The sequence below is a fragment of the Microcaecilia unicolor genome, chromosome 12 (genome assembly GCF_901765095.1).
Source record: "Microcaecilia unicolor chromosome 12, aMicUni1.1, whole genome shotgun sequence".
NCBI classification, from domain to species: Eukaryota; Metazoa; Chordata; class Amphibia; order Gymnophiona; family Siphonopidae; genus Microcaecilia; species Microcaecilia unicolor.
In genome coordinates this window covers 92450300-92469447 of record NC_044042.1, presented here as the reverse complement: position 1 = coordinate 92469447, position 19148 = coordinate 92450300, and the positions used below count along the sequence as shown (strand labels likewise).

Sequence of the window (19148 nt, the reverse complement as noted above, 5' to 3'; positions counted from 1 at the left end):
CTGTGGGGTACCGTGTCAAAAGCTTTGCTGAAATCTAAGTAGATTACGTCCATAGCAATAGTTCCGCAAGTTCATTTTTCGATTCTAACAGTACTCTGGGATGAATACCATCCAGTCCAGGAGATTGGCTACTCTTCAATTTGTCAAATTGTGTCATTACATCCTCCAAGTTTATAGAGACTTTAGTTTCTCCGAATAGTCAGCTTTGCATGCCATTTCTGGCACCAGAATCTCTCCCAAATCTTCCTCGGTGAAGACTGAAGCAAAGAATTAATTTAATGTCTCTGCTATGGCTTTGTCTTCACTGATTGCCCCTTTTATCCCCTCGGTTAGCTAGCAGTCCAAATGATTCTTTTACCGGCTTGTTAGAACATAAGAGTAGCCAAGAGACAGGCAGAGCTCCAGAGTCTCAATGCGTGGATGAGACGATGGTGCAGGGAGGAGGGCTTTAGATTTGTTAGGAACTGGGCAACATTCTGGGGAAGGGGGAGCCTATTCCGAAAGGATGGGCTCCATCTTAACCAGAGTGGGACCAGGCTGCTGGCATCGGCGTTTAAGAAGGAGATAGAGCAGCTTTTAAACTAGAAATGGGGGAAAGGCCGACAGTCGCTCAAAAGAGCATGGTTCGGGATAAGGTATCTTTCAAAGATATCACCATAACAGGGAAGATAGAGTATCCTGATAGTGAGGTTGCAAAAGAGATTGTAGTAGATCGGGTATCTTTAAATAACAATAAAAATCAGACAAAAGATTGCCAATTAATACTGTCAAGTACTAAGCATGATGTACTTAGGAACAACAAACATAGTTTGAAATGTCTATATGCGAATGCCAGGAGCCTAAGAAATAAGATGGGGGAGTTGGAATATATTGCACTAAATGAAAAATTAGATATAATAGGCATCTCTGAGACCTGGTGGAAGGAGGATAACCAGTGGGACACTGTCATACCGGGGTACAAATTATATCGTAGTGATAGGGTGAATCGGATTGGTGGAGGGGTAGCATTGTATATTAACGAGAGCCTTGAATCAAATAGATTGAAAATTCTGCAGGAAACAAAACACTCCTTGGAATCACTGTGGATTGAAATTCCATGTGCAAAGGGGAAAAGGATAGTGATAGGAGTGTACTACCGTCCGCCTGGCCAGGACGAACAGACGGATGCGGAAATGTTAAAAGAAATCAGGGACGCAAACAAACTGGGCAACACAATAATAATGGGGGATTTCAATTACCCGCATATAGACTGGGTTAATGTAACATCTGTACACGCAAGGGACATAAGATTTCTTGATGAAATCAAGGACAGCTTCATGGAACAGCTAGTTCAGGAGCCGACAAGAGAAGGAAAAATACTAGACTTAGTCCTTAGTGGTGCTCATGATCTAGTGCAGGGGGTAACGATACGAGGGCCGCTTGATAACAGTGATCATAATATGATCGGTTTTGATATTGGCATTGAAGGAAGTGAAACTAGGAAATCAAGTACGCTAGCGTTTAACTATAGAAAAGGTGATTACGACAAAATGAGAAAAATGGTGAAAAAAAAGACTGAAAGGAGCAGCTCGCAGAGTAAAAAACTTGCATCAGGCGTGGATGCTGTTTAAAAACACCATCCTGGAGGTTCAGGACAAATATACTCCACGTATTAGAAAAAAGGGAAAAAAGACTAAACGTCAGCCGGCGTGGCTAAACAGTAAGATAAAGGAAATCATTAGAGCCAAAAAACAATCCTTCAGAAAGTGGAGAAGAGAACCAACTGAAAGTAACAGGATAGATCATAAGGAATGCCAAGCCAAATGCAAAGCGGAGATAAGGAGGGCAAAAAAGGACTTTGAGAAGAAATTAGCGTTGGAAGCAAAAATACATAGTAAAAATTTTTTTAGATACATTAAAAGCAGGAAACCGGCCAAAGAGTCGGTTGGGCCGCTGGACGAAAATGGTGTTAAAGGGGCGATCAAGGAGGACAAAGCCGTAGCGGAGAAATTAAATGAATTCTTTGCTTCGGTCTTCACCGAGGAGGATTTGGGGGGGACACCGGTGCCGGAAAGAATATTTGAAGCGGGGGAGTCGGAGAAACTAAACAAATTCTCTGTAACCTTGGAGGATGTAATGGGTCAGTTCAGCAAGCTGAAGAGTAGTAAATCACCGGGACCTGATGGTATTCATCCCAGAGTATTAATAGAACTAAAAAATGAACTTGCGGCGCTACTGTTAGAAATATGCAATTTGTCCCTAAAATCGAGTGTAGTACCGGAAGACTGGAGGGTAGCCAATGTTACTCCGATTTTTAAGAAGGGTTCCAGAGGAGATCCGGGAAATTATAGACCGGTGAGTCTGACGTCGGTGCCGGGCAAGATGGTGGAGGCTATTATTAAGAATAAAATTGCAGAGCATATACAAAAACATGGACTGATGAGACAAAGTCAGCACGGATTTAGTGAAGGGAAGTCTTGCCTCACCAATCTAATGCATTTTTTTGAGGGGGTAAGCAAACATGTGGACAATGGGGAGCCGGTTGATATTGTATATCTGGATTTTCAGAAGGCGTTTGACAAAGTGCCGCACGAAAGACTCCTGAAGAAATTGCAGAGTCATGGAATCGGAGGTAGGGTATTATTATGGATTAAGAACTGGTTGAAAGATAGGAAGCAGAGAGTAGGATTGCGTGGCCAGTATTCTCAGTGGAGGAGGGTAGTTAGTGGGGTCCCGCAGGGGTCTGTGCTGGGTCCGTTGCTTTTTAATGTATTTATAAATGACCTAGAGATGGGAATAACTAGTGAGATAATTAAATTCGCCGATGACACAAAATTATTCAGGGTCGTCAAGTCGCAGGAGGAATGTGAACGATTACAGGAGGACCTTGCGAGACTGGGAGAATGGGCGTGCAAGTGGCAGATGAAGTTCAATGTTGACAAGTGCAAAGTGATGCATGTGGGTAAGAGGAACCCGAATTATAGCTACGTCTTGCAAGGTTCCGCGTTAGGAGTTACGGATCAAGAAAGGGATCTCGGTGTCGTCGTCGATGATACGCTGAAACCTTCTGCTCAGTGTGCTGCTGCGGCTAGGAAAGCGAATAGAATGTTGGGTGTTATTAGGAAGGGTATGGAGTCCAGGTGTGCGGATGTTATAATGCCGTTGTATCGCTCCATGGTGCGACCGCACCTGGAGTATTGTGTTCAGTACTGGTCTCCGTATCTCAAAAAAGATATAGTAGAATTGGAAAAGGTACAGCGAAGGGCGACGAAAATGATAGTGGGGATGGGACGACTTTCCTATGAAGAGAGGCTGAGAAGGCTAGGCTTTTCAGCTTGGAGAAGAGACGGCTGAGGGGAGATATGATAGAAGTGTATAAAATAATGAGTGGAATGGATCGGGTGGATGTGAAGCGACTGTTCACGCTATCCAAAAATACTAGGACTAGAGGGCATGAGTTGAAGCTACAGTGTGGTAAATTTAAAACGAATCGGAGAAAATTTTTCTTCACCCAACGTGTAATTAGACTCTGGAATTCGTTGCCGGAGAACGTGGTACGGGCGGTTAGCTTGACGGAGTTTAAAAAGGGGTTAGATAGATTCCTAAAGGACAAGTCCATAGACCGCTATTAAATGGACTTGGAAAAATTCCGCATTTTTAGGTATAACTTGTCTGGAATGTTTTTACGTTTGGGGAGCGTGCCAGGTGCCCTTGACCTGGATTGGCCACTGTCGGTGACAGGATGCTGGGCTAGATGGACCTTTGGTCTTTCCCAGTATGGCACTACTTATGTACTTATGTACATACTGGGTCAAACCAATGGTCCATCTAGCCCAGTATCCTGTTTTCCAAACAGTGGCCAAGCCAGGTCACAAGTACATGGCAGAAACCCAAATCGTGGCAACACTCCATACTACAAACACCAGGGAAAGCAGTTGTTTCCCCATGTCTGACTCAATAGCAGACTATGGACTGTTCCTCCAGGAACTTGTCCAAACCCAGATATGCTAACCACTGTTACCACATCCTCAGGCACAGAGTTCCAGAACTTAACTATTCATTGAGTGAAAAAATATTTCCTCTTATTTGTTTTAAAAAGTATTTCCATATAACTTCGAGTGTCCCCTAGTCTCTGTACTTTTGGAATGAGTACAAAATCGATTTACTTCTACTCGTTCTACACCACTCAGGATTTCATAGACTCAATCATAATTCCCTCATCTGTCTCTTTTCCAAGATGAAAAGCCCTAACCTCTTTAGTCTTTCCTCATACGAGAGGCGATCCATTTTGGTAGCTCTTCTTTGAACCTTTTCTAATTTCGTTATACCTTTTTTGAGATACAGAGATACAGTGACCAAAACTGAACGCAGTACTCAAGGTGCAGACGCATCATGGAGCTATACAAAGGCAATCTAGTGTTTTCGGTCTTATTCTTGATTTTAATATACCTAAAAAAATGTTTACTATGTGTTTTAGCCTCCAACGCAATCTTTTTTTCAAAGTCCCTCTTTGCCTTCCTTATCAGCGCTTTGCATTTGACTTGACATTCTTTATGCTGTTTCTTCTTATTTTCAGTCGGTTTCTTCTTCCATTTTCTTTTAGCTCTAATAGCTTCCTTCACCTCACTTTTTAACCATGCCAGCTGTCGTTTGATCTTCTTTCCCCCCATTTTTTAATACATGGAATATATTTGGCCTGAGCTTTCAGGATGGAATTTTTGAACATCCACCCTCATGCAAATTTTTGACCTTCGCAGCTGCTCCTCCAAGTTTTTTTTTCCACTGTTCTTCTCATTTTATCATAGTGTCCTTTTTTTGAAAGTTAAACGCTAACATAATGGATTTCCTGTGTGAACTTACTCCAAAAGCTGATATCAAATCTGATCATATTATGATCACTGTTATCAAGCGGACCCAGCACCATTACCTCCTGCACAAGATCATGCACTCCACTAAGGACTAGGTCTAGAATTTTTCCTTCTCTTGTTGGCTCTTGTAACAGCTGCTCCATAAAAAGTCCTTGATTTTGACAAGGAACTTTACCTCCCTAGCATGCCCGAATGTTATATTTACCCAGTCAATATTGGGGTAATTGAAATTGCCCATTATTATTGTGTTCCCCAGTTCGTAAGCGTCCCTAATTTCTGATAACATTTCATCCTGGCCAGGTGGACGGTAGTACACTCCTATCACTATCCTTTTCCCCTTTACACATGGAATTTCAATCCATAGTGATTCCAAGATGTACTTTGTTTCCTGCAGAATTTTCAATCTGTTTGATTCAAGCTCCTCCACTGATTCGATCCACCCTACCACTAAGATATAATTTGTACCCCGCTATGACAGTGTCCCATTGGTTATCCTCCTTCCACCAGGTCTCAGAAATGCCTATTATGTCTAATTTTTCATTTAGTGCAATATATTTCAACTCTCCCATCTTATTTCTTAGGCTTCTGGCATTCGCATATAGACATTTCAAACTATGCTTATTGTTCCTATTTATATCTTGCTCAACAGTTGTCATTCTTAATTTGCAATCTTTTATCTGGTTTTTCTTTAAAGACACCTGTTCTACTATGGTCTCTACTGTAACCTCGGTATCAGGATACCCTATCTTCCCTGTTTTGGTGATATCTTTGAAAGATACCTTAATCTGAACCACGTGCTTAATCCAAACCACTCGAACCCAGGTTCTAGCTTAAAAGCTGCTCTAGCTCCTTTTTAAATGCCGATGCCAGCAGCCTGGTCCTATCCTGGTTCTAGGCTGCTGGCATCGGCATTTAAAAAGTCCCATGCTAGTAAACGAGCTCATTAGCTATTCCATGCAACACTCAGAAAAATGGTGCACAGAAAATCCCTGCTCTAGTGGCTAAAAACTACTGACAGTTCCGGAGCTGTCGGAGTCCTGTGCTATCTTTCCTGTCGATGCATAAGCACTGATTGGCTCATGAACCAATAGGAAAGTTGGCAGCACACCGATTTTCTGGGCCTGAGCCTCTCCCACCTAACCTGGTGGTCCAGCGGTCCTGACTCTCCCCACACCTAAAAACATCCCCAGTGGTCCAGCGGACCCCTTCCCAACTTCCACATACCTTAAAAATTCCCTGGTGGGCCCCCCGACCCCCCAAAAGAAATTGTGCTCCAGCGGGCCCACCAACTCAACTCGGTGGGCCCCCAGCCAGGCCGGACCTACTAGGGCTCCCTAGTCACCAATAAAAGCCCTGGTGGTCTAGTGGCATTCCCCTCCACATATCTTAGCATTGGAGGCAGAGGACTGCCTACTCCCTCCTGCCTCTGGGCCAGCTAGCCTCAAAATGGTGGTGCCCAGCAAAGCACCATATAAAGAAGAAACTCCTTATATGGTACTTAGACCCCTCCCAGTACATCCCAGGATGCACCGGGCAGGTGCTGCCCTTTTGAAGCAGGCACACACCAACGCAGGAAGGAGTAGGCGGTCCTCCTGCCTCAAATGCTAAGGTATTGGGGGGGGGGGGGGGGGGAATTCCACTAGATCACCAGGGCTTTTAGTGGTGACTAGGGAGTCCTAGTAGGTCCACAACCACCAGATTTCTTTTTGGAAGGGTCCACCAGGGATTTTTTAAGGTGGGTGGGTGGGGGTGGGGGTGTGTGTGTGTGGGGGGGGGGGGGGTGTCAGAAAGGGGTCCACTGAACTCCTGTGGTTTTGGTGGGTCAGGAGGAGTTAAGTCACTGGCTATACGCATAAAAGCTGTGCCTACCGCACAGCTCTTGTGGGCATGTGTCAAACGCTCGGACCCTTTTACCGCCCGATGCACAACACTAACAGCATGCATATAATTTGTATGCTGTTAGTGTTGAGCATTGGTTAGTAATTCTGACTCATTAAGCAGTCTGGTTTTTCCAGCGCTGTTCCTTACAGCGCCAGAGTTCTGTGCATCGGTCCCTAAGTTAATAAAAGCAAGCAGCACTTTTACAAACAGAAACTTACCTATTTCACATAAGGATTCAAAAGGTGACCATAGGAAAGGATTTAAACTAAGGCTCCTTTGGTAACATACTGATCCTTTGGCAAGCCGGTCTGTCTTGCTGTGAAGAAAAAAAAACAAAAATCCAGGAACAACATTAAGATAATGTAGAAAACTAGAAATGTATTATTAGCAGCTGCAAAACAAATTCATTTCCAAACCAGACAGAACCAAAAAAGATAAATTTATATTTCGGTAAATAGCAATGATGAAAATAAAGTGAAGTTACTCGCCTGTAGGAAGTGTTCTCCAAGGACAGTATATATTCTCACAATTGGGTGATGTCATCCAATGGAGCCATGGTATGGACGCTATCCAGCGTTCTTTCTAGGAGCTTTTGCTAAACCTGACAATGTATGTGCAGGTGCTTTACCACCTGGATCAGCAGATGTAAAGGTTTAGAGAATAAAACTCCTAGGGGAGGTGGGGGGGATTGTGAGAATATATCCTGCTGTCCTCGGAGAACATCTGCTGCAGGACAGTATTTTCTCACAATTGGGAATCCCTAGCCAACAGGCTCACCAAAAAACAACAAACAATTGTCAACAGGGACTTGCGATAGGCAAAGCTAACTAGGAACCAATTAGCCAAACTACATGAAAAAGGGAACGTAGGAGGGTGGAGTTGGATTCTAGACCCCAAACAAAATTCTGTAGAGCTGTCTGATCAAACCAGCTGTTGCTATGGGAATCCTGCTCAAGTCAGTAATGTGATGTGAATGTGTGGACTGAAGACCATGTTGCAGCACTGCAGATCTTAACGGAGGCTGACTTAACTGATGCAGCCATGGCCCTGACATTGTGGGTTGTGACATGACCCTCAAGAGTCAGCCCAGCCTGGGCATAAGAGATGTACTTTATCCAGTTAGCTAGCAGACCGAATTTATCAGTGGCTACCCCCATCCTGTTGGGGTTGAAACAAAAACAAAAAGCTGGATGGACTGTCTATGGACTTTAGTTGGCTCCAAACAGAAGGCCAAGGCTCATTTGTAGTCCATTTGCAGTGCACTTTCACCAGAATGGGTATATTGTTTTGGGAAGAATGTTGACAGAACTGACTAAGACGGCGCTTCAACATTACCTTAGGAAGGAAATTAGGATGGGTGTGGAGAATAAGCTACTAGGGTCTGAAGCTCACTTACTCTGCACGCTGAAGTGACTGCCAACAAAAACCAAAACCTTCCAGGTCAGAAAATTCAGGTGGCAGGTGTTCAGCAGCTCAAATGGCGATTTCATCAGCTGGGTAAGGACAATATTGAGGTCCCATGACATCATGGGAGGTTTGACAGGGGTCTTGATCAAAAGCAAACCTCGCATAACGTGAACAACTAAATACTGTTCAGAGATGGGGTTTGCCCTCTACACTAAGCGCCAATTGAAGTAAAAGGATTTAAGGCCTTGCCCTCACACCAGATGGCAAAACTCTCCCATTTAAAATTATTGCTTCTTAGTGGATTTGTTCAGGATCCTTAAGTCTAGGATGGAATAGAAGCCCCCTATTTTTTGGGGGTATGAGGACATACTTGCAACAGAACTCCTTCCCTCTGTCACTTGGTGGCATGGGTTTGACTGCTTGGGCCTGTAGAAGGGAAGCAAGTTCCTTTGCGAGCACTTCCTGATGCAGAGAACTGAATTGTGACGCTCTCCCTGGACAATTTTGAGAACCCACCACTCTGAGGTTACAAGGAACCATATTTCTTGGGGAAAAAAATTCAGCCTCCCTCCTATCAGTAGACCATCTGGGATGATCACTTATGGCAGCTATGCTCTTCTGGAGCCAGTCAAAAGCTCAACCACTAGGAGTTTTTGGGACACAGAGGGAAAAATAGCTGCAAAGAAATCAAGTGGTACAATGATTAAAAAAAAAAAACAAACAAATTCAAACTCGGCCAGGTGCAGAGGCCTATTCTGGCTACAAGCCATGGAAAACAAATGTAAAAATGCCAGAAAACAACTAAAAATAAAGAGGAAAAAATAAAAAGTATAAGAGAAAAGGTCCTGTGCAATGGCAATGCCAAAAGGCAGAGAAGTCCACATTAAAAAAAAAAAAAAAAAATCATGCTGCAGAGAGGAACAATCCTCTCAGCCCTGCAGAAAAAAAAAAAAACAGACAACTGCTAGTATTGTGAAAGTGAGGCAAGGAAGAAGGCACTCACATATACACAGTCAGGCCTATGTTATGATTCTACTGAGACAGGCAGGGGAATGACTGGGACTCGCTTCTGATTGGCCTGTCAGGGATTGAGCTGACGTCTGGGTCAGACCTTATTTAAACTTACCTCTCCCTGCAGAGGACGCTCTAGCATTATCTCTTGCAGCTGTAAGCTCTCATTATCTCTTGGAGCTGTGAGCTCTCGTTGCTCTGCTCAGCCTGTGCTTGTGGCACACAGTGTATTCTCTGTAGTTTGCTTGCCCTTCCCCTTGTCTGTAGTTTCTGTGTGTGCTGGTTGTAGCTAGCTGTTTCCCTGATTACTTCACTAAAGTGCAGCAGGGTCTGTGTCTCTCCTCTGCCTTGCCTCTGTTCCCAGCTGTGGTGGTGACTTGTCCATGGTAAGCTCCTTTCTTTGTTTAGTCTTCCCTCTTGCCTGCTTTAACCATTTGTGGTGCAGTGTTTGGTATTTGGTTCTTGTGAGCCTTGCCTATTTAAGCAGCCTCTCTCTGTATCTGCTTTAACCCTTTCTGTACTGTGCGCCCTGCATTTTCCCTGTCTCTGTATTTGAAGGCAGTCCATCCCTGTGGTCTGCTTTTACTCTTGGTGTTCTGTGTTTATTTGGCTCTGGGGAGCCTGATTCCCTTTCCTGGTTTATTTAGTTACAAGCTGCCTTCTCTTTTCCTTGGTGGCCATTTCTGTGGAGCTTCGCTCCTTTAGGTTCCGCAAGTCTAGTATTGTCCTGCTCTGACCTGCCTTTCCCTTTTACCCCTGTTGGTACTGCCTACCGCTACCAGGGTTTCGTGTAGCCTTTGTCTGTATTCTCTCCCTCTGGTTGTTGTATCGGCCAGTTTGGTCTGATATCTTCCTCTTTGGGTCAGTGCCCAGCGCTGTGTGTGCCACCTGTGCTCCAGTCCCTTCTGGGACCTCTTGTGGTTCTTTCCCCTTCCCTAATGTATGATTGGGTTCCAGTTCGGCCTTGCAGCCCGTATGCCTGGACTCTGTACAAGTGGGTTCCCGATCAGTCTTGCGGCCCGAATGAGTGATCTATTTCTCTTTTCTGGTGGTGCTTGCTGATTTCCCTGAGTGTGTTGGACTTTGCGGCCCATGTTACTGTATAGCGTCCGTTTGGTCTACCCTAGGCCTCGGCCAAGGTTCCTCCTAGGCTTTGGCGAAGGCATAAGAGCTCACGATCAATCTAACAGCCTATTAAAGGCTTCTACAAAGAACGCTGGATAGTGTCCATGCCGGGGCTCCATTGAATGATGTCACCCAATTGTGAGAAAAAACAGTAGTACCAAAGGGCCTTACCATGGTAAATTGTGAAGTAACTTTTCAAAAGTACAGTTTTTATAACAGTAAACCCTGCATGAAGTCTGACTCTCTTAGGTAGTAAGATGGTGCTGATTACCCCTAGTGATAGGGGTCAATCAGCACCATCTTAAGAGGCATCCAATGGAGGAACAGCAAGTGGGGTTCACTCCTGCCTCCATTACCCTCTCCCACACAGGCCCTTTGGGTGGAACTGGTTTCCTGAAGGGGGAGAGGCCTAACATTCAGATTAATATAAAGAGCAGGGATTCATGGGATGGAAAAATCTTCTAAAATTCACCATACTGGGGCTGAGGGTGATTGAGCCTTTGACAACATGGAATGTTTAAAAGCTGTGATACGTGGTCACCTAATAAGCAGTAGGGGTAGGAAAGAAGCTAGACAAAGGGAGCATATGGAGGCCCAATTAAGAGTAAAAATCCATCACCTGGGGGCCTAGCATAAGAAAGCTCAGGGACTTGAGGCACTGGTGGGTTAGAGAGGCTAAGGTAAAATTTAAAAATGCTGGAGCTGTAGAACATATAATTTTATTTAGAACTGAAGCACAGATATAGATAAGGTAGCAATAAGACCAGTAAAGTTTAGGGTTGTCAACTTTGAAAACTGACATGAAAAATATTAACAAGTTTGCAATGAGCAAGTCCAGAGATGGTTTAGGCAGACCCCTGTATTAGGTAGTGCTTCACTAATTATTCAAAGTTATTATCTTGGAGGAACAATGAGTGAGAGATGTATTGACAATGATAAGGAATTCTGAATAGGTCAGTTTCAGAACTAGAGATATTATGGGCTATTAAGCAGCTCCTGGTAGGCAGGGCCACAGGCATGGATGGTTGAACTACAAAATTCTATAAGACCTTTACAGAGCAGTTAAAGGACACCTTGGTGAACCTATATAATATGATAGAGATGCTTCTGTCAGTGCAGGTGGCTGAGGTAAACCTGGAAAGGATATGCAAGATTGTGGATCCTATAGTTTTCTCTTTCGGAAGCAGACTCAAATTCAGACCAAAAAATTAGTGGAGTGACTGCAGGAGTTATCCTGCAATTGGCCAATGTGGTCTGCCTCTCTCTGTAAGGAAGTCTCTATATAATGCCAACTGCTGAGTGGCCTTTGCAATCCAAATTATGTTGGATTGCAAAGGCCACTCAGCAGCTGGCATTATGTGCAGTATAAAGGAGAAATTTGGTCTTACCTGATAATTTTCTATTAGTCCTTCCTACTAATTCAGAACCTGTGGGGTTAGTTGTGTCCATCAACCAGCAGGTGGAGATAGAGAACCGAAAACTCTCATCCAATTCAGCTCCTCAGTATTTACATAGACAACCAGTAAGGAGAAACTCAGAATAAACACAACAATCTTAAACAACTCGCTAACCTAACACTAACCAGACGAGCAAACATGTGCGGACCTCTCTCATCTCTGGAGAACTAGTACAGAACAAGAGATATGCAGGAAGCACCATGCAAGGTGACAGTCATTATCTAACCCATTACTTCACACAGACTAAACATCTCAGAAACCTCAGGTGGGTATCTGGAATAGTGGAAAAAACTAATGGAAAAAAAATTAGGTAAGACCTAATTTCTCCTTCCATTATGTAGCTTTCCACTATTCCAGAACCTGTGGGATATTCAAAAGCAATCCCCAGAGTGGGTGGGATCCTGGTGCTGCCACCCTGAGGACTTCAGCCACAAAACTGGCTTCTGAGTGTGCCACAACGTCCATCCTATAGTGCTTGGCAAAGGTATGCAGCACCGACCACGTTGCCGCTTTGCAAATATATGCTGTACACCTCATACGAGCCTGCAATGCCTGAGGAGCCTGCTTCCCTGCAAGAACATAAGCTGATGCAATAGTCTCCTTCAGCCATCTGTAATTGTGGGCTCAGAAGCCAATGAGGCCAAGCCTCTGCTTACAAAAAAGCACAGTCTGTCCGATTTGCAAAACTCACTTGTGACTTCCAGATATCTAATGAGGACACTATGCACATCAAGAAACTTCAAGGAAGAATACTTAGCCTTTTCGTCCTCTGTGAAAGGACAGAAGCTCCACAGATTGGCAGAGATGAAATATACTGATACAACTTTTGGAAAGAGGAAACCAAGCCCAGGGAGACCCCCGCTTCCGAAAAGCAGAGAAATGGATCTCAACAAGAGAGCCTAACACTCAAACTCTATGTGCCAATGCAAAGCCACCAAGAACACTGTCCTAAGCATAAGACCTTTCAAGGAGGCCTTCCGGTGAAAAGGAGGCTCTAAAGAGCCCGAAGGATTAAATTAAGGTTCCACTCTGGACATAACATACGAAAGGAGGCCGCAAGCAGCCCACTCCCTCACAAGAATTGAATATCAGGGAGAACCGCAAGAAACGTCTTCTGTAGTTGGCTCCTGAAACAGGCCAAAGCCACAACCTAAATTTTTAGAGAACCCAACGCCAATCCTTTCTGAAGACCTGCCTGGGAAAAGCTAGGATGTGCGTGATCTGAGCAGAGAAGGGAGAAAGTCCTTCAGAAAATGGAAGAAGGATCAGACTGAAAAAAATAAGAAACAACATAAGGAATAGAAAGTCAAATGTAAAGGGAAATATTCAGCAGCCTGGTACAATCAATGGTGCTAAGCCACCTAGATTACTGCAATGCCATCTATGCCGGATGCAAAGAACAAATCATTAAGAAATTCCAAACTGCCCAAAACACAGCAGACAGACTCATATTTGGAAAAACAAAATACGAAAGCGCCAACACCCTAAGAGAAAAGCTACACTGGCTCCCACTTAAAGAACGTATTGCGTTCAAAATTTGCACCCTGGTTCATAAAATCATTCACGGAGCAGCCCCGGTCTACATGTCAGACCTCATAGACTTACCAACCAGGAACACAAAAAGGTCAGCACGCACATTCCTGAATCTCCAGCTGCAAAGGACTAAAATATAAAACAACATATGCATCCAGCTTCTCCTACATAAGCATGCAACTTTGGAATGCACTACCAAACGTCATAAAAACAATGCACGACCTAATAAACTTCCGAAAATCACTAAAAACCAACCTGTTCAAAAAGGCATACCACAATGATCCATCCTAAATACCAAACAACGAAACTTATACCAGAACTCGACAAAACCGAACTCTCTATACTTGACTGCTTCATTTACTTTGTCACGAATGAACTTTAACGCAATACCACTATTTCTCATTCCGGAAATGAACTGTCTATACTTGACTGCTTAATTTACTCTGTCACTTATGAACTTTAATGCAATACCACTTTGTATCTGTCATTCCAGAAATGGCGATCGCCATTAGGCCATAATGTAAGCCACATTGAGCCTGCAAATAGGTGGGAAAATGCGGGATACAAATAAATATAAATAAATAAATGTGCTGATAAAGAAGGTAAAGAGGGACTTTGAAAAAAAGATTTCTTTATATTAAGAGCAAGAAGCTAGCAAAAGAATCAGCTGGACCATAAATGGCCTAGGGGTAAAAGGAGCACTCCGAGAAGACAAAGCCATAGCAGAGAGATTAAATGAATTCTTTGCTTCGGTCTTCACCGAGGAAGATACTGGTGCCAGAAATGGTATTCTAAGTTGATGAGTCAGAGAAACTCAATGAAATCTCTGTAAACCTGGAAGATGTAATGGAGCAGTTTGACAAACTGAAGAGTAGCAAATCGCCAGGACCGGATGATATTCTTCCCAGAGTACTGATAGAATTGAAAGATGAACTTGCAGAACGTTAGTAATATGTAATTTATCTTTAAAATCAGACTGTCACAGTAATGCTTGGATGTCTCACTTATATATACTATCTGCTACCACATTTGCTTATTTCCGATCTGACAAAGAAGGGCAACCTTCGAAAGCTAATCAAGAAATGTATTAAGTTATGTCCAATAAAAAAAAGGTATCATCTTATTTTTTCCATGTTTTATTTTGTTTGATTTCTATTGATAATCTTTAAAATCGAGAATGATACCGGAAGATTGGAGGGTGGCCAATGTAACTCCGATTTTTAAAAAAAGGTTCCAGAGGTGATCCTAGAAATTATACACTGGTGAGCATGACGTTGGTGCCAGGCAAAATGGTAGAGACTATTATAAAGAACAAAATTACATAGCATATTCAAAAGCCTGGATTAATAAAACAAAGCCAACATGGATTTAGTGAAGGGAAATATTGCCTCACCAATCTACTACATTTCTTTGAAGGGGTGAACAAACACGTGGATAAAGAGGAGCTGGTTCATATTGTGTATCCGGATTTTCAAAAGGCATTTGACAAAGTACCTCATGATAGACTCCAGAGGAAATTGGACAGACATGGGATAGGAGGTAGCGTTCTATTGTGGATTACAAGCTGGTTAGAGAAACCCGACAGCAGGATTATATGGTCAGTATTCTCAATGGAAAAGGGTAGATAGTAGGGTTCCCCAAGGGTCTGTGCTGGGACCGCTGCTTTTTAACATATTTATAAATAATCCACAGATGGGAATAACTAGTGAGGTAATTAAACTTGAAGACGACACAAAGTTATTCAAAGTTGTTAAATTGCAAGAGGATTGTGAAAAATTACAAGAGGACCTTACGAGACTGGGCGATTGGGCATATAAATGGTAATGATATTTAATGTGAGCAAGTGCAAAATGATGCATGTGGGAAAGGAACCCAAACTATAGTTACATGATGCAAGGTTCCACATTAGGAGTCACTGACCAGTAAAGGATGTAGGTGTCATCGTTGATGATACACAAACTCTTTGCTCAGTGTGCTGCAGCAGCTAAGAAAGCAAATAGAATGTTAGAAATTATTAGGAAAGGCGTGGAAAACAAAAATGAGGACGCTATAATTGATTGCTCCATGGTGTGACTGCACCTCAATACTGTGTGCAATTCTTGTCACTACATCTCAAAAAAAGGTAATACTGGAATTAAAAAGGTACAGAGAAGGGCGACGAAAATGGATGGGACGACTTCCCTATGAGGAAAAGCTAAAGCCGCTAGGGATCTTCAGCTTGGCCAAAAGACGGCTGAGGGAAGATATGAAAAAGGTCTATAAAATAATGAGTGGAGTGGAATGGGTACACGTGAATTGTTTGTTTACTCTTTCCAAATATAGTAGGACTAGGGGGCACGCAATGATGCTAGAACGTAGTAAATTTAAAACAAATCGGAGAAAATATTTCTTCACTCAATGTGAAACTCTGGAATTCGTTGCCAGAAAATGTGGAAAAAGCAGTTAGCTTATTGGGGTTTAAAAAAAAGGTTTGGATACCTCCTAAAAGAAAAGTCCATAAGCCATTATTAAGATGGACTTGGGGAAAATCCATTGCTTGTTTCTAGGATAAGCAGCACAAAATGTATTGCACTGTTTTAGGATCTTGACAGGTACTTGTAGCCTGGATTGGCCACTGTTGGAAACAGGATTTTGGGCCTGATGAACCTTCAGTCTGTCCCAGTATGGCAATACTTATGTACTTAGTGTGTGTGTCTGAGCCACGTGGCACAGAACTCTCAGGAGACTTGACACCAGTGTGAGAGCTCCTGCATCACGCTGCTCTGACACACACAGCGCTGTGCAGAGGAAGAAGTTCTGGCAGCAGCTGCACAGGCACCTTTAAATGAGCACAAAAATCCCATAAATTTCTCGTTAGCCACCATGGTGACCTGGCACCTGGGATTTGTCAAACCCTGAAGGGGTCTATAATCTATTCCATGTCTATACCCCCAATGGGAACTATGGGCAATTCTTTGAAGACTTAGAGGGAGAATATAAGGGTAAGGAAAATATACAGCTGAGAGGAAAAGTGACTCGGCCCAATTCACCACCCAGACCAAGCTCTTCAGGAGCTGAATCACCCAAGATGTACTGGACACCTCTTCCAAACTAACCCTAACCAGCCAATTGCCAAGATAGGGATGCAATCAAATGCCCTAGGAGTGCAGTAGAGCACCCCCCCACACACACACGCACACCTTTGAAAAGATGGATGGAGCCGTTGCCACACCAACTGGGACTGCGTGGAATTGAAAATGCTTCTCCAGAATGCAGAAGTGTAAACAGTGCTTGTAAGCCACCCTGATGGAAATACAAAGAGGCCTCCATCAGATCTAGGGAGGCAATGACTGAATGCAGTGTCGCCTTCCTGAACTGCAGCACTTGGAGCACCACATTGACATCTTTGAGGTCCAAGATGGGTCTTTTAAGAACATCTTTTCTTTGGTATCACAAAATAGAGTAGCAGCTCTGGCACTGCTCTGCAGGGAGCATAGACACCACTGCCACCAGGCAAAGCAAATGTAGCATGATGTTGGCCACTGCCCTGTGTTTTGCAGACAAACCACAGGGGGAAGATCATAAAAAGCATCTGGACTTGGACGTGCTATGTCTAAGGCACAGCCTTGACTGACCACCTCCAACACCCACTAGGCAGAAGCGTCTGGTTCACTTGTGGTGAAACAGGGACAATTTGCCACCTTCCTGAGCCAATAAGAAGCCTGGGGTGTCCTCCCTGTGCTCCTCTGGAGATGCCTGTTTTCCTGAAGAACCCTGGTCAGTGGGTGTTCTTGGTCCCTCTCCCCTGCCCAGCAAGGCCTACTGGAGAACGCTTATTTAGCCAACATCAACCGTCCACCTTCAAGTGGGCCTTGCTTGGTGTTACCTGTCCAGGGCCTTTTTGATGCACCTCAGGGAGGCAGAGAGGCTGTGCCTTCCCCAAGTCACTGACCAACCCTTCCAGGTCTTCTCCAAAGAGTAAGAATCGTCAAAAGTGCAAACTGCTCAACTGCACTTTGGAGGATGCATCACTGACCAGTTGCGAAGTTAAAGCAGTCTCCTGGGAATCAGGGATTTCATGATCACCAAGGCCAGTGAACAAGAAGAGATACAGACTCCAAAAACATGCCACCTCCATGGAATCAGGGATTTGCTGTAGCAATAACATGGCTCTGGCCACATATTTCCCAAAAATGGCAGCCTGCTTGAGAAGGTCCTCTGGTGCTTCACCTTGAGTTGACCCCCCTTCCACAGGGATAGTTGTCTTCTTGGTCACAGCTAACATAAGGGTGTCCACCATGGGGACTTGCCAGTCATTTGCATCTTGCTCAAGTGGCAAGGATAGATCCACTCAAGAGTCCTTGCCCCTCCTCCATGCCCCCCCTCCAGGGACTCCCACTCCACCAAAATCATTTGCGCGAGAGCCTTTAGAGGGGGAAAGTCTTGAATGCTCTCTAAAGGGGGTGGAGATAGCTGGCTAGAGCATGGCCTCCACCATCAAATCAATGAGGCTAAGGAGCTCCTCTCACCTAAAAATGTGGATTAACAAAGCTGGTCTCTTCCTCCATCTGTGGAGATTGTAGGTCCAAAACCGTACCCAATTCAGGATTACCCCAAGCAACAGCATTGTCTTCAGGCTTCTCTGGGTTTGCAATTGGTTTCCCCCCTCCCCCCCCCCCCTCCCAGGTCTGGACAATTCGCCCATCAGATGTGGCCCACTGAAGGTCCTCTCCCCCCTTTTTCTTTTTTCCTAAAGAGGAACTAAGCTCACCTAGTGTTGCACAATTCCCCTGGGTAACTCCGAAAGGAGCAGCAAGTGAGGTGATCAAGGAGGGGGGATGGGGTCCCACACCCCTGCAGGCAAAGTCAAGGTCAGTTTTATTTAATATATTGCAAATCAACAACATATCTAAGCATTTTACAAAAAAAATTAGAAAAGGATACAATTAAAATTCATTAAAAAGGGAAGGGACCACACAAGGATACTAGGTTACAAATATTCATATTATAAGGGAATACAAATATTCATATTATAAGGGAATGGGGTCAGGAAGGGGATTATTATACCATAAGCAGAAACAAAAGACGGGAGAATGTGTAGCAAAACAAATACGAGTAGGGGAGGCATACTCCAAAGCCATGACTCAAAGTGATAAGGATACACCAAATCAAAAATATCAGGTAGAAGGTAAAATTATGTATAATCATACCTGATAATTTTCTTTCCATTAATCATAGCTGATCAATCCATAGACTGGTGGGTTGTGTCCATCTACCAGCAGGTGGAGATAGAGAGCAAACTTTTGCCTCCCTATATGTGGTCATGTGCTGCCGGAAACTCCTCAGTATGTCGATATCAAAGCTCCATCCGCAGGACTCAGCACTTAGAGAATTACACCCACGAAGGGACACTCTGCCCAGCTCACCACCGCCGAAACGGGGGAGGGGAATTAACCCAGCTCATCCCCACACAAGTGGGGGAGGGGAATCCGTCCAGCTCATCCCCGCGGAGCGGGGGAGGGACACCACACCCGCCGATGCGGGGGGATCTGGCTTATCCTGCAACCGCAACCACGGGAGGAGCTGACTGACCCTAACACCGCCGAAGCGGGAAGGGTACAAAGCTGCCCTACAGCCGCACGAAGCGGGAGGGAGTGCCGGCAGAATTTTAAGTCTCAATCCAGCCCCGTAAAACGGAGGGGAGAGGAATGCAGCAGCTCACTGTAACACAAACTCGTCTTAACTCTTGAAGAATCCAAGTGAAAAAACTTGAACACGAAGTCTTTCTGAAGTAACTGAAGACTAAACTTGAACCTGAAATGCAACCAGAATAAAAACAGTACAGATATCTGGGAGGGGCTATGGATTGATCAGCTATGATTAATGGAAAGAAAATTATCAGGTATGA

At 44.1% G+C, this 19148-nt stretch overlaps 1 protein-coding gene across 1 annotated transcript in view; it reads right to left on the bottom strand.

Annotated features, from left to right (window-relative positions):
* CDC27 (cell division cycle 27) overlaps positions 1-19148 on the bottom strand; it is a 456933-nt gene that overhangs the window by 318680 nt on the left and 119105 nt on the right. Inside the window, exon 5 of the mRNA XM_030220526.1 lies at positions 6947-7044. Coding sequence (XP_030076386.1) covers positions 6947-7044 — 98 coding nt within the window. The remainder of the gene's footprint in view (positions 1-6946; positions 7045-19148) is intronic.